The sequence below is a fragment of the Camelus dromedarius genome, chromosome 5 (genome assembly GCF_036321535.1).
Source record: "Camelus dromedarius isolate mCamDro1 chromosome 5, mCamDro1.pat, whole genome shotgun sequence".
Classification (NCBI taxonomy): Eukaryota; Metazoa; Chordata; class Mammalia; order Artiodactyla; family Camelidae; genus Camelus; species Camelus dromedarius.
The window spans coordinates 61680161-61695624 of record NC_087440.1 but is presented as its reverse complement, the minus strand read 5'-3'; the positions used below and the strand labels follow the sequence as shown (position 1 = coordinate 61695624).

The following is a 15464-nucleotide window of genomic DNA, read 5'->3' as shown; positions in this document are numbered from 1 at the left end:
AAAAGATACATACAGATGTAAGAACAGATATTCCATTAGATAGTCTATTTCCTCTACGTAATAATTCTTTGCTTCTCCCTAAACTAAAAGCAAATTGCAGTGAACCAAAATCATTTTCAAGTGAGAAATGAATAAAATTAACTTATGATTTATAATTAAACATCTAAAATTCTACACCATTCACTATTCTCTTTATCCTGGCTTTTTATTTTTTTAAAAGGCACTGCCTCAGAATCTGAGTGCTCATTGGTATAATTTGTTCTTCACTCTCTCCGAGGATTAGTATAGTTTTTCTAACCGATTCATTATTCAGTCCCAGGAATAAGATCTCAAGAGAGTGTCTTAATTGTGAAGAAAATGTGCTAAATCCATCACTTGGAACAACAGAGATTTTAACGTATGAACTTTGCTTGTTCAGATGGAAAACAGAGAAGCCAAACTGGGTAGAGTGTGACTCCGGGACTGGCCTCATAAAAGGAAGGTAACTAGAAAACAGCAGAGGGCATTGTAGGAACCACCCAGGCCTTTTCTCCACCTGCTGGGCTCTCTACAAGAGCTCGCTCTAATGCACTTCCAAGCATACAAGAGTGTTGCACTGCAACACACAGATGACCTTCAAAATAAGAAAGATGGTTATTTGTAGAGCTTACAGTTGGTGTGCCCACCACTAGATTGTTTTTTTCTGCAGCCCCTGAATCTGACGCAGTGCTTCCTCTGATGGCTCTCCAGAAGATCATCCCTCACAGTGAAAACTCCCTTCACTACCTGCGCCTTTCTTATTGCCCAACATCAGACAGACAACGTGACAGTTGGGTCACGATGATCAGTGACAGAAACAAATATTCAGAGTCACTGGTTTTTCACAGATTGTTAATTCTGTTGCCTTCAAACACATTGTTTTAACCAAATCATCTGAAGCCTTCATCCCCAACCTAAACACAGTCCAAAACTCTGCAAGCCACAATATGTAGACTATCAAATGAGAGCATGAGCATAAATTAGGACTCTGAATCAAACTCTTCCCTGGGTTTGAGTGTCTTTCTGGAATCAGATGACATTAGAAATGCAATCCAACCAAGAGAGTTCTTTAGAGACATAAACATATGAGACCTCAACAATGCCGAAGTCTATACTCATGGTGGTATTATTTCCTGAAAAAACACAAAACTCCTCTAATAATATTTTCACTATTTACCTGGAGATCTGTCAGTTTATCCTGGAGACAAACACTACTCCTTTCCTTGTCACCAGGGAAATCTGAAGTAATCCTCGCAATGTTGTTCTGCAGGTGTCGTTCAAGAGTTTCTCTGTGTGTAACATACCTGGGGGAAAAAATTAAGTGCAATGTTACTTAATTTTAAAGATAAGACCAAAAAATTTTTTTTAAATTACTGTCAACTGACAATGAAGAAATCCCAGAGAATTTCTGTTTAAGTTACTGGACCACGTGTAAAAATCATGACTAAAGGAAAAATAAAAACTTTTGAAAAAATAACAGTTTTGCAATGATGAAAGGTTTTTGCTGGATTTCCTAATTGTTTGGAAGAGTTTAGTTTACCTTTCCAGTAAACTATTGACAGACGCACTGTGATCCTTTTCATGCTTCTCCATGACGCTTTCCTCCAGTTGAGGCTTTAACTTGGATTCCAGGCTAACATCCTTAATTGATTCCATTGCCTAAGCAAATATGCAAAACAGTAAACATAATATCTTCGATATACTTAACTGTCTGGAAAAGATAAACACTTTATGATACAAAGGGATTTCACTGATTCTTTATACCCCAAACCAGGACCCCTTGTTCCTTCCCCACACCTTCTGACTGGCAGTCTGGGCTGTGATACACAGCAAATCCCCACTTACCTAGAATTCAAGCATTTAGAAATTCCAATTCCCAGGGAAAGTAAAAGATATCATAATGAGAAAAAGATAAGTGATAAATGAACTAGTTCATCTCAATGAAGCTGAAACACCTGTGCAGATTAAGTGCAGCCTCTCATGCCCTCAAGAGTAACGGGCACAGACTGCGTGTATCCATAATGGTTCAAAATGGTCTCTTCTGGAAAGAACTGTAAATCTCAGAGGAAGATTAAGTCACGCTCACTCTAGCTTTGGTTCTCGTATTCTAATTCTTTGAAAACAGTCTTCCTTACATTATTTAAGTGAGAAATCACAGCTGATGGGAACAATCAGATAACTAAAACTCAATGACAAGTGGTTTATTGGACACTTGGATATTTTCATTGTGTTTACTTCTAAAATACATTATCCAAATTTAACACCTTTTCAGCCAATGGCTGATGGTCTGATTTTGCAGATGGCACCTGGCTGAGGGCACTCCTTCCTCCATTCTCAGATGTGTCCGGGGTCCTCCTGGGAAGAAATCAAAATTGCATATTAAAATACAGGGAGAAGACTGAATCCTAAAAGAGAACGAATAATACTCAGTGTCCTTCGATTCTGCAAAAGGCTTAATTTCATTTCTCCTTGCTCTTACGAAGCACTAACTTGTTTTTCGATGTGCCTCCCACCATGGGTTGCAGGGTCATATGAATCTCGGAAGCACATTTCCGAAGTCTTTCTATCTTTTGTTCGTAATCTTTGAGCGCTCTCCTCACTTCCTGTTGACTCTTCTGTGAAGTCAGCTCCTCACACAGCTCCCTCAGGACATCCATGTGGTGATCAAGTTGGTACAGGCTGCCTTCCTCAGAAAAACAGGCCTAATTGAGGAAAGAAAGCAGGAAACGTGTTTCAGATGAATTTACATGATTAGTCCATGAGGATTACACTCTGACAGATGTGTGTGACTTTAACAACACGTTCTAAGCCCGCCCAAGGTGTGCCTGGTGTGGGAATGGGTACTGAAAACAAAGACCACGCAGCTAGCCTTAGGGCTCCCTAGAGCCCAGTGATGTAGTGAAGGAAACCAGAACTGTCACCCCAAAAGATGCCTCTTTGATAGGAAAATTAAGAAGGTAATTAGGAAGTAGTAAACAGAAAAGGCAGAAAACAAAGCTCCATTTACTGGAGACAGAGTCTTATCAGTCCAGAGATGGGACCAAAGGAATCTGCAAATAAATTCAGTTATTCATATTCTTTTTCAGATTCTTTTCCACTATAGGTTATTGCAAGATATTGAATATAGTTCCCTGTACTATACAGTAGGATATTGTTGTTAATCATTTTATATACAGTAGCATGCATTTGCTAATCCCAAACTCCTAATTTATCCCTCCCCCGCCCTTCCCCCTTTGGTAACCATAAATTTGTTTTCTATGTCTGTGAGTCTATTTCTCGTTTGTAAATAAGTTCATTTGTACCATTTTTTTAGATTCCACATATAAGTGATATCATATGATATTTGTCTTTCTTTATCTGACTTCACCTAGTATGATAATCTCTAGGTCCATCCATGTTGCTGCAAATGGCTTTATTTCACTTTTTTTTTTTGAGGGTCATTTTTGTTTGTTTTGTTTTTAATTTTTTATTGAAGTGTAGTTGATTTACAATATTAGTTTCAGCTGTACAGCAAAGTGATTCAGTTATACATATACATGTGTATATATTCTCTTTTCAGATTCTTTTCCATAATATGTTACTACAAGAAATTGAATATAGTTCTCTGTGCTACATAGTAGGTCCTTGTTGTTTATCTATTTTATATACAGTAATGTGTGTTTGTTAATCCCCAATTCCTGATTTATCCCTCCCTGCCCTTTCCCCTTTGGTAACCACAGTTTGTTTTCTATGACTGTGAGTCTGTTTTTGGTTTGTAAATAGAATTTATATATATATTTTTAGATTCCAGATATAAGTGATATCATATGATATATAACTTTCTCTGTCTGACTTACTTCACTCAATATGATAATCTCTAGGTGCACCCATGTTGCTGGAAATGGCATTGTTTCATTCTTTTTATGGCTGAGTAATATTCCATTTTACACACACTTACACACACACACACACACACACACACACACACACACACACATATCATCATCTTTATCCATTCATCTGTTGACAGACATTTAGGTTGCTTCCATGTCTTGGCTATTGTAAATAGTGCTCCTATGAACACTGGGGTGCAGGTATCTTTTTGAATTGGAGTTTTCTCCAGAAATATGCCCAGGAGTAGGATTGCTAGATCATTTGCTAACTGTACATTTAGTTTTTTAAGGAATCTCTATACTGTTTTCCATAGTGGCTGCACCAATTTATATTCCCACTAACAGTGTAGGAGGGCTCCCTTTTCTCCACACCCTCTCCAATATTGATTATTTGTAAGCTTTTTGATGATAGCCATTCTGATGGTGTGAGGTGACATCTTATTGTTGTTTTGATTTGCATTTCTCTAACAATCAGCTATACTGAGCATCTTTTCATGTGGCTATTGGCCATCTGAATGTCTTCTTTGTGAAATGTCTATTTAGACCTTCTGCCCAGTTTTTGATTGGGTTGTTTGTTTTTCTGACATTAAGCTGTATGAGCTGTTTGTATATTTTGGAAATTAATCCCTTGTCAGTTGCATCATTTGCAAATATTTTCTCCCACTTCTGTTATCTTTTTTGTTTTATTTATGTTTTCCTTTGCTGTGCAAAAGCTTTTAAGTTTAATTAGGTTCCATTTGCTTATTTTTGCTTTTATTTCCATTACTTCAGGAGATAGATCCAAAAAAAATATTGCTTCAATTTATATCAAAGACTATTTTGCCTATGTTTTCTTCTAAGATTTTTAGAGTATTTGATCTTACATTTAGGTCTTTAATCCATTTGGAGTTTATTTGTGTATATTGTGTTAGAGAATATTCTAATTTCATTAAGAAGAAGAAAAATCTGAGAGGTGATACTATTGGTTAGTTTTGGACTTGATGAATTTGAGGTATTTGCAGAACACTGGTGATATCAATTACTTGGTTAGGAACAGAACTTGGAGCTCAGGAGGAAAGACTCAGACTGAGGTGCTGTCATTATAGAGAGGGCAGTTTAAACCCCAAAGTGCTTAAAATCACTTCAAGCAAGTGTGAAATTAGCCAAAAATGGAGACCCGAAAACTAAAACATTAGGATAACACAATGAAAAAGGAAAATCTGTGAAAGACACTAAAATAAGCCCTCCCCCCAAAACAATAAAATTTTAAAAAGCAAGAGAGATTGATACTGTGACAACCACAGCAGTAGAAAGTTTAAAAGAGATCAAAAGAGGGGTCAATACTATCAAATACACAGAAGCAATCAAACAGGACGAGGACCAAAAAGAGATCATTACATTTGCCCCGCCTGGTTTATATCCTGATTTGCTGTCTTTCACAAAACTGCACTTCTGAGGACACAATGTCTTCACAAAAGCAAACATGGGAACTTCAGCAGCAGGTGACACGTTTGTAACCAGAGCACAGAGGCCACTGAGACATACAAAGCAAAGTCATGAAATATTTTGCTCAATGCTGAACTTTATTCACTTCTAAAAAGTGAAAAGCACAGCCTCTAGTTAGAGCTTGAACTGCCTAAGAGGTAATCCCCCCGGACAAGGTCTAAAGTAATTTTCAGAGCAGATTTAATCTCAGCCAAGGACATCCTAAACCACTTAAGATCAACCCCAAAATGATGACAAAATCTGAATGGAAGCAGGTTGTTTACCTCATGTTCCTTGATGAGACCCTTAGTCCTTCCTCTGCGAATTAGTTTCTTTTCTTTATTTATTTGTTTTTCAAGTTTTGCGATAGTGTCACTAAGTTTTCCTTTTTCAATGTCTACTTTTAGTTGTTGAATATACAAAGACATTTCATGATGAAGAGACTGCAAAAAAAGGCAAAGGCACATATTAACCATAGGTACAGCATATATTGAAAAGATTTCCATCAGAAACACAGAAATAATTGTGGTAACAAAGGGTAGAAATAGAGCGTACATGAAATTCTGATTCATTCTTGTGTCTTTGGGGAGGATGTTTTAAAATATACCAGACCCATAAACATATCTTTTTTCTTTCTAATAACTAAAAATGTGTTTTAGCTGTGAAAGACACTGTTAGAATTAAAAGACAAGCTGCAGACTGGGAGAAAACACATACAAAACACTTATCTGAGCCTATGGAGAAGTAACAAGTAACTGTAATGTGTATCCTGGATGGGAGTCCAGAACAGATGAAAAAGGACACTAGGGAAAAAACTATGGAAATATGAATAAAGTATAAACTTTAGTTAATAACGTATCAATATTATTCCTTTTATTGTGACAAAGGTACTATGTTAATGTAAGATGTTAGTAACAGGAAAAACTGGGCAGGGGCATTTGGAACTCTGTACAAACTTTGTAATAATTTTGTAAACCTAAAATTGTTGTAAAATTAAGTCTATTTTAAAGTGTATTTTAAGAAGGCCTTGAACAGTAGATATTCAATTATATTACCATATTCTTTCTCTTTCTCTCCATATAGTCACACACACACATACACAGAGACACACACACATGTATTTAATACCAAATATCATTTTCTGAACACGACCTCTGTGGTAGGTGCTTTATATAAATCCTTGCAAACATCCTGTCAAGTAGGCGGAGTTACCCCCATCTTATGTGACGTGCTCAGGAGCTAAGCAACTTGCCCAAGGTCACAGCTGCTGGGTCTAGGTCTGTCTGCCACCAAAGCTGATACTATTTTCTGTGAAACTCTGTATATGTGTCAGTATGTTGTCTCAGTTAAGATCCAAACAGGAAGCCAGAAAACACTAAATATTTAACTCAGAGAGAATTAAATGCAAAGAACTGATTATACAAGAGATGAAAGCCACAGTGGGGGCAGTAAGGCAACCCAGAGACCAGCATCGGCAGAAAGCTACCTCCACCCTGGGCTGCAGGCTGCAGTGGGGCCCAGGCAGAAGGGTCACTCAACAGAAGCTGGACCTAAGGAAACTACAGGCTGCCAGGGACAGTGTACAAGAGAGAAAGAGGGAAAGAAAGCCTTTGGACTCTCCTTTCACCTTCCCATCGCCCTCTAATCTCCAGACGCTGTTGTCATTGGCTGAATGCAGACAGAAGCCAGCTGATGTGGGGCCTAGAGTCAGAGCCTGCAGGGATCAGCCCTCTCCGATACGGGATAGACAGGGGACCACCAAGGATGACTCTGATGACAAACTGGTCCGGGGTCAGATCTATAAGCATCAGCCCCAGACACACATGCTCTTACCTCCCACCTGGCACAGACATCTCTACTCTTTTCTTCCAAAGACATCCTTACATCTTCAGTTACATTATTTTTCAGTTCTTCAACAGCTTTCAAATACTTGGCCAGACTTTTACTATTAAAAATTATTAGTGCTTCCTAAAAAGACAAAAACAAAGACACACAAACAAGAACATGAAAGCCTCATTCTCCTGCCATGTCCTCAAAACTAATTTAACAGACAGAACTTTAGAGTCTGAAACAGCTAGAACCAGGAAAGGACTCCACGAAGACTCTGAAGATTTAGGGGAGGCTTCTCTTTGTAAACTGAAGTTGATATCCCTTTTGTATCTCTCAAATTCTTTTGAAAATAATTGCCAAATATCTATTATTCAGATGTAGTTACACATCTGAGGTCCAGATAAAGACTTCCTTATAATACTCAAAGTGATTTTTATTACCCCTTTGATTTGGGTTGGTTTTTTTTTTTTTTGGCAGGGGGAGGTAATTAAGTTTACTTATTTATTTTTGGAGAAGAAGCAGGGATTGAACCCAGAACCTCGTGCATGCTAAGCATGTGCTCTACTGCTTGAGCTACACCCCCCCCCCAACCCCTTCGATAATTAAAAGGCTTATTATTTTGAGCCACTGGCAAAGTTTCCTCTAAAGTTCTGCAGTATTGAGTGGATGACACATTTCATAAGTAATAACACTATGAAGAGTATACCGACTTGAATTAGAGATCACTGTTGCATACGACACAGTTCATGGTAGAGTTAATATGTCAAATATTTAATTTCATGCATAAGCGTTTTATGCCGCAAGGAGGCAACAACCCCTTATCACGGACTTCAAAGTTTCGTCCAAGGCCAACCATGATGGCAGTTCCATCCCAGGGAAGGAGATGGGGTCTGCCTTTCAGGCATGTGTCTGCCCCTGACCTCATACTTACCTACTTTAGACAATATTACTGGCAATGCGCTGTATAAGAACAGAAACCTGGCTTAGGTACCCATCGACTGACAGAACAAAAAATAGTTTGGGGCCTATGAATGGGGCAGAAAATACACAGGAGATGAGAAGATGAAAGTAATTCTCAGGGAGAAGACAACTAACCAGGTGAGGATTTGTTCATACACTTATTACGTATTGATTAATGGTCTCCTACAGAAGAGGTACAATCTGACCTCCAAGGCCGCTGTGAGGAATGCTAGATTTACGGCCAAGGAAGACAGGCCAGCCCCATGTGCGGCAGAGGTCTCTACCACCCACGTGTCTCACGCATCCCAGGGTCTCAGGGCAGTACTGGCAGGGCAGGGATTCTGCTTCTGCAGTGAAAAAGGATCTACTCCACTAAACACCAGAGACAAAAAGGGGGAGTCCCTGGCCTCAATTCCAAAAGGAAGACCTTCAGGGAGAGGAAAATGGTGTGAGAACCGACACTGTCGTACCTCTCTCGTAGCAAAGGGGCCTGGAGCCTCTGCTTTGTCTTTTCCTTCCCTTTTTCCTGAGCTGACCATATCTGTTCTATTGAAATCCAGCCTAGTGATTATTTAAAGGAATCACTGACTCTTAAGTTCAGTTTGGCACTCTCAGCAACCAAGGAGGAAAAAAGACAGTGGGGTTGGTCAAAGCTGGTGGCTGGCAAAGTGCAAACAGCGTAAGATGTTTGAGGGAAAAGCAGTGTTGCAATGGCTGATACCAGGGTCAGGTACAGCGACCAATCTAGAAAGTCAAAGTAGGGTTTAGCCCAGACAAGAGCAGGAGGCCACATAGACAATGAAGAGAGGCTCCCAGGGGAGCTCCTTTTCCTAAAAGGACTGGGCACAGTAGTGCTGGGAATATTGATTTACTTCACCTTTATCTCCCCCCAACATGCTTAGCTCATTTTAAATGTTCAGTCAATATGTCAGATGCTGAATAAATAAAAGAAAGAAAGAACACGTATTACTCTATCCCTCCAGGTCCAAGGGTGAAAACCTTGTTTTACTCTTATTTCATATCCAAGTACCTGCCACTGTGTTAATTAATAATGAGTCTTGATTTGGACATATCTTTTTCCTTTTTTAAGTATATTTGATTTACAATGTTATATTAATTTCGGGTGTACAATGTAGTGATTCAGTATTTTTATGGATTAGATTCCTTTTAAAGTTATTATAAAATAATGGCTATATATTTCTGTGCTGTACAAATATATCCTTGGAACTCATTTATTTTATACATAGTAGTTTGCACCTCTTGAGTTGGATCCATCTTAAGCTGCCTATCAAACAAAGAAAAGTCAACCTAAAACTGTCTCCATACAAAACATTGGATCTTTAATTGCTGATAAGCGTATGTCCATAAATAACTTTTACTGAAGCATTTTAATAATAAAAGTGCTATATTACACTTGGAGAATTTTAACCATTCAAAGTTTCTTCATATTACTTATTTTTATTTATTGGCAGCTGGATAGGACCAGAATGGTTATGCCCATTTTATTGATTTAAAAAGCCAGAGAATTTAAATACTTGCTCCATGTCATAATCAGCTGTGCTTTTTACATGACACCACTGACTTCGTTCAGGGGCTACAATACAATTGAAACTAAAAGAATTCTTAATTTGAATGTTTATTTTTAAGACTGAGGAACAATGTATAAAACTAGGAAGTTTTTGAAACTTACAATAACTTTATTATAATTATAGTGATGGAAACACTCTGATTTGAAATCCTGTAGGTAGCTAATGATAAATACCCTACATTTGATGGTTGAAGGAGGCCCACCTTGTACTGTGAAATGAGTCCACTATGGCTCTCTCTTTGGCTAAGTAACTGCTCAGCCCTTGAAATGTAGGATTCAATTTCCTTCCGTGATTCTTCCACCTTCAACCTGACATCCAGGTCTGGGGAAACATCAGTTGAGTTCTTCAATGTTGCCACTAATTTTATCATATTGATCTGTGATGACAAAAAATTCTCAACTTAACATGGCCTAGTTGCTTACACAATTCATAAGTTAAATATTTTCTTTGAGTAGCAACTCAGATTTTCCCACCAGGCTTAAGAATATCCTGTTTTCTAACATGGTCTAAATTATAAAGAGATAAAATATGAAGCAAAATTCATACTTTACAAAACATTTCCAAACTACAGGGCAATCCTCCCCTCTTTCCTGTCCTCCCACTGATCACTTGGATTTAAAGACTAAATTCACTAAACAGGGAATGTTGAAGAGAGACCTGGATTTTCTCTTTAGCTTCTTGAATCTTTGCCTGAAGCCCAGCTGTGAGAACATGTTGGAGAGACTCCTGGCTTGAAACAGTCTGTACATCCATTTGTAAAGTGTCTTCAGTTCTAGACAGAAGCTCCTCGTACATAGAGCCTTTGGCAATAAGATGCTATTAAAACAAATTAAAGCGAGATCACAATAAATATTCTGATTATATGTTAAACATTAACCTTAACAATCTCATCAGGAGATCATAAAAAGCTAACTATTAATCCAAAATAAGGCATATTTATATTCTAAAAGATGTTATTTTAAAAAACCATTTTGAAATTTTATATTAATACAGTCAGATTCTCAGCAACACATTTTTTATAGATTTATTCTTTATATACTAAGCACTTCAACAAAATAAAGACTAAAAGTAATACAATGCCAATAGAGAGACTATAAGTTGAGAAAGTAGTAATTAACCTCAAAATGAAATTGTTCTAAGGCAAATCAGTTGGAAGGGAATTCAATAAAAATTATTGAAGAAAATGGCTATTGTCGAGTAATCCTTTTAGAACCATGCTTTATACAACATACCAAAACTAAATGTCAGATGAATTAGAAAATTATATATAATATATGAAACTATAAAAAGAAATTATCCATGAAAATTGACCTGCTTTCTGGGTGTGGAGGGCCTTTTCCTTAGGGATAGAAGTAGGGATAGAAATGACTACATAAACAAAAAATTTTCTGTGTGAATAAAATAAACAACTTAAAAGTCATCAAGTTGGTAAAAATATTTGCCACACAAGTGAAAATGGGTCATGATCCAAAGAGCTTACAAATTCAGTAAGAAAAATGCCAAAATCCCAAAGAAAATTCAGAAAATATAAAAACAACTAATTCACAGAAACAAGTGGCTAATGAACATATGAAATTTCAAGCTTACATGTAATCAAATAAGTACAAACTAAAATAATGAGATGCCACTTTTCAGTTCTCAAATTAGCAAAAAAAAAATTTTTTTAATTACAACTCAGAGGTGGCATAGGTATGATAAAACAGAAATTATATTACATGATATCAGCTGTGTGAATGTTGATCTTATTTATCTGAGAGCGGTGGAACTAAAATGATTTTTTATTTTCCTCTATAGACTTTCATGCATTATTTAAATGTTCTAAAATTAGCAGATTCATTTGTAATTTCGATTTTCTATTTTTAATTATGAATGTAACAAAAGCTCCTGTAAAAAACCCAAACAAGAATAGAGAATTACAGCACATAAAGGAAAGTTCCTCTTCTCTCCCATCCCTCCCTCAATTATAATTTAATCAATCGTTCACACACTCATTTAATTTTATATCTACTATGTACCAGGAAATACATTAAGAGCCATGCAAGATGAAGACAGAGTTAGCTATTTGTATATCCTTACAGATATTTTTCTATGGATATAAAAGCATAAAGTATAAAAAAGCGACTTTTTAAAAACGCTAAAAGGATCACATCAACCCTACTGTTCAGCAACTAGCATTTCTTACATTATAATGTATCTTGATCCAATAAAGATCTACTTAATTTCTTCTTAACAGAAGTATATTCCAGCATGTTTGTGTTTTCACCATTTATAAGAGGGATCATTGTTACAGCTTTGAAAATTTTTTTAAATATTGATTTTCTCATTTCTCACTCATTTCTTTTGCTAAAATAAATTCCAGATACAGCAAAGAAATAAATATAAAAATAAAATTAGGAAAACACTGGCAGATGGCACAGGTAAGTTTGTATAATATTTTCAAAGCAATAAAAAATATAACTTTATAAATAATGAAAACACAAAATTCTACATATATATCTTTCAGAAAGGTAGGTTTAAAAGAATTACATAAATGTTCCTTTATTTCAGTAACTTTCCATCTTGTAATTTATGACATGCTCTCTAAGTTTTATAGCTGAACTGGAACTCAGTAAAAACCTCAATTGTAACTTCCTTCCCGGGAGAACTGAGTGATATTAAAACACGCTCTTGCCTCACTGCTTTTCAATGAGTTGACTGCCTGCGAATAAAGATCGAACAGAGTTTTAACATCTATCATCCTCCCTGCATCACATAAGGAAGAGAAAGTGGCTTAATTAGGGGGTTAGCTTTCAAAGCATAGATTGCATAATCTCCTATATATTATTAACAACCTCTTATATTCATGCTGCCCTGGGCTACAGGAGACTGAACTCACTCATGTCCTCACTGCCCTCTGATACAAGAGAATGTTTCAACCTCCATTCTGTAGTTGGGAAAAATAGTTCAAGAATTTAGATTCCTAAGGCACTGGTCTTCAAATCTATCCTCTATCTTAAAGCAAAGTCACAGCAAATGATCCAGGGATGAGATTCCATGCCATTTAAAGAAAAAAAAAAGGCAACAAAACTTTAAACAGTAGTCTTATTACTATTTCCTTTATAACTTTTTATTTATCTTAATACATAAGTCTACAACTATGAAAGCTGCCTTTTTAATACTTTACACTCATACCCGCAAAGGATCTTCCACTGAGGTGTCTACATCATCTTGATGTCTCAGAAGATCCAAAACAGATGTGCTTTCTGCCTCCCAGATTTCCACTTGTCCAACGAGTTTTTCAACCTCTTCAGCTACTTTTAGTTGCCTTATAAATTCTTCATTTTCTTTTTCATCTTCTTCCCCAGCCTATAAGATTTGAGATTATCACTAAGAAAATGGTAGCATTTACATTATAAAATAATCTTCATTTTTTAAAAGTTATATCTCTATAGCAAATTGATTGAACAATGAAAATCTCAAAAACAATGGCTGTTTTTTAAACTCAGTGTTTTAACACTATCTTTATAAGGGTTAGTTAAAAATGCACAAGAAATCTTTATGTCAAAAAAATAAAAATAAAAAATAAAAAGGTTATAGAGCTCTTTTTCCTGAGGAATGCTAATTCAACATGAACATTTTAATGATGTAAGAGTTAGTTTTTGGACAATGATAATAATACTTTATGACAGCATATATGACCTTAAAAATTAAAAAGTTTATTCACAAATATTTTCTTAAGGGTAATGTCATTCTTATCAGTTAATTACTATTATCTCCATTTAACAGATAAGATTATAGCTTAGAAAATTAGGGTACTGACTCTATAAACACATTTCCAAAACTCGTATACAATTTAATTAAATACAGCTATTAGCAATAGCAGATGTGAAACATCAGAACCAAATTTCAACAAAATTAATCATTTTCCCATTAATAATCTCTCAATATCCTGTAAGTGGATACTCTCCAGCTTTACATGATAGACATATTCTTACAGTTTTTAAAATCAGATCATACTTTAAATGTATGAGATGAATATAATATCCTGTATTCTTCTATTCTAAAAGCATATTGCACAAATTTAGATCTTTCAAGATTTCCTCTGATTAGGGTCTTCTCATGGTGGAAAAACATGGACACTCCATCAATGGCAACCAGCCAAAGTCAGCTAAAATTTATTTTCTTTAAAACTGTATAAGTTATTATTCTGAAGGAGGCATATTTCCAAAATCATAGGTGTTATACCTTACAGGTGTATGATTTATTGTTGTTGTTGTTCCTTTTTCATATCCTTATCTATAACCTAAAGTCATCTTCTGAATTATCCAACAAAACAGGAAATAAAGATTATATTTCCCCCATTTTACAGAAAGGAAGCAAGACACTGGCCAGGGGCTAGCCTAAAGCTGGACAACTGCTGAACACTAGTCAGAAACAATCTCAAGAAATATCAGCTCCCTTTCCACAGCTCAGAAGTTGTGACTGCAACTCCTCAGTGAGTGAGAGTCAGGACTTGAACACTGAAGACCACTGTGTGGTGGGAACCACTGAGGTATTTCATTGGAAAATGAACATACTTTAGATGTTATCTAAGAATCACATTTACCACTATTTCAACAATATGTTTTTTTTTTTCAAAAGAAAAATAGCAAAGTTAAATTATTTCTTTTTTTTTTCAGGAAGGTAATTAGATTTATTTATTCATTTATTTTTTAATAGTAGTACAAAGGATTGAACCTAGGACCTGATGTATGCTAAGCATGTGCTCTACCACTGAGCTATACCCTCCCCCTGAAGTTAAATTATTTCTATATAAAAATGAAATATATGAAGTATGACCACTCACCATAATATTCTGATTGTGATTTTCAGGAAGTTCTATTGACATATCTGTTGAAAAATCAACAGTTGTTTTTTCTTCTTTAGATAGTTGAGTATTCCCAGAATTGTCAAGAAAGGGCTCATCCTGTTTTTTTATAAGTGGCAAGTTCATTTCCTATAAAAAATTCATGTCATGAAATATAATGCTTATATTTTTTATGGTAAGATAGAGTACTAACAACAATAAGGGGACATAATATATTCAATATATTTTTAGGATTTATCCGTTAGTAATAACATTATAAAATTTCCCATATAACACCTCAGTCATAAATTGTCAAGATAAGAAATAGAACAATTTAATAATTTAAGCTTAAAAATTATTTTTTATTAAAGGTGTGCTTTTATGAAGCAGTATACGAAACATAAGGATAAATAAAACTAAGTATATATTCTCAAGCAGCTTGAAATCTGGTAGGCAAAAATGCTTATGTTATTCTTTAATGGTAAATTAATTTCAACTAGAAATCTCTGTTATACATCCACACAAAAACTTGTACAGTCATGGTCATACCAGCATTATTCATAATAGTCAAAAAAGTAGAGAGAAGCCAAATGTTCATCAACTGATCAATGAATAAATAAAATCCATACAGTAAGACTATGATTTGCCAATAAAAAGGAATGAAGTATTGATACATGCTACAACATGGATGAACCTTGAAATCATTACATTAAGGGGAAAAAGCCAGAAACAAAAGACCACATTTATACAATTTCATTTATGTGAAATATCCAGAATAGGCAAATCTTGAGAGACATAAAGCAAACTAGTGATTGCCTAGGGCTGGGGACACTGGGAAAAGATTAGGAGTGACTACTGATGGGTACAAAGTTTCTTTATGAGGTGATGAAAATGTTCTAAACACTA

The 15464-nt window shown here is 35.7% G+C and overlaps 1 protein-coding gene across 9 annotated transcripts in view; it reads right to left on the bottom strand.

Annotated features, from left to right (window-relative positions):
• Positions 1 to 15464, bottom strand: part of SYNE2 (spectrin repeat containing nuclear envelope protein 2) — a 413158-nt gene that overhangs the window by 174077 nt on the left and 223617 nt on the right. For all 9 annotated transcript variants that reach the window (XM_064486012.1, XM_064486013.1, XM_064486014.1 and 6 more), the window contains exons 18-27: positions 14559 to 14708; positions 12905 to 13078; positions 10391 to 10549; positions 9936 to 10109; positions 7188 to 7322; positions 5639 to 5797; positions 2509 to 2720; positions 2283 to 2373; positions 1559 to 1677; positions 1196 to 1322 (exon numbers count right to left, since the gene is read on the bottom strand). In XM_064486012.1, coding sequence (XP_064342082.1) covers positions 1196 to 1322; positions 1559 to 1677; positions 2283 to 2373; positions 2509 to 2720; positions 5639 to 5797; positions 7188 to 7322; positions 9936 to 10109; positions 10391 to 10549; positions 12905 to 13078; positions 14559 to 14708 — 1500 coding nt within the window. The remainder of the gene's footprint in view (positions 1 to 1195; positions 1323 to 1558; positions 1678 to 2282; positions 2374 to 2508; positions 2721 to 5638; positions 5798 to 7187; positions 7323 to 9935; positions 10110 to 10390; positions 10550 to 12904; positions 13079 to 14558; positions 14709 to 15464) is intronic.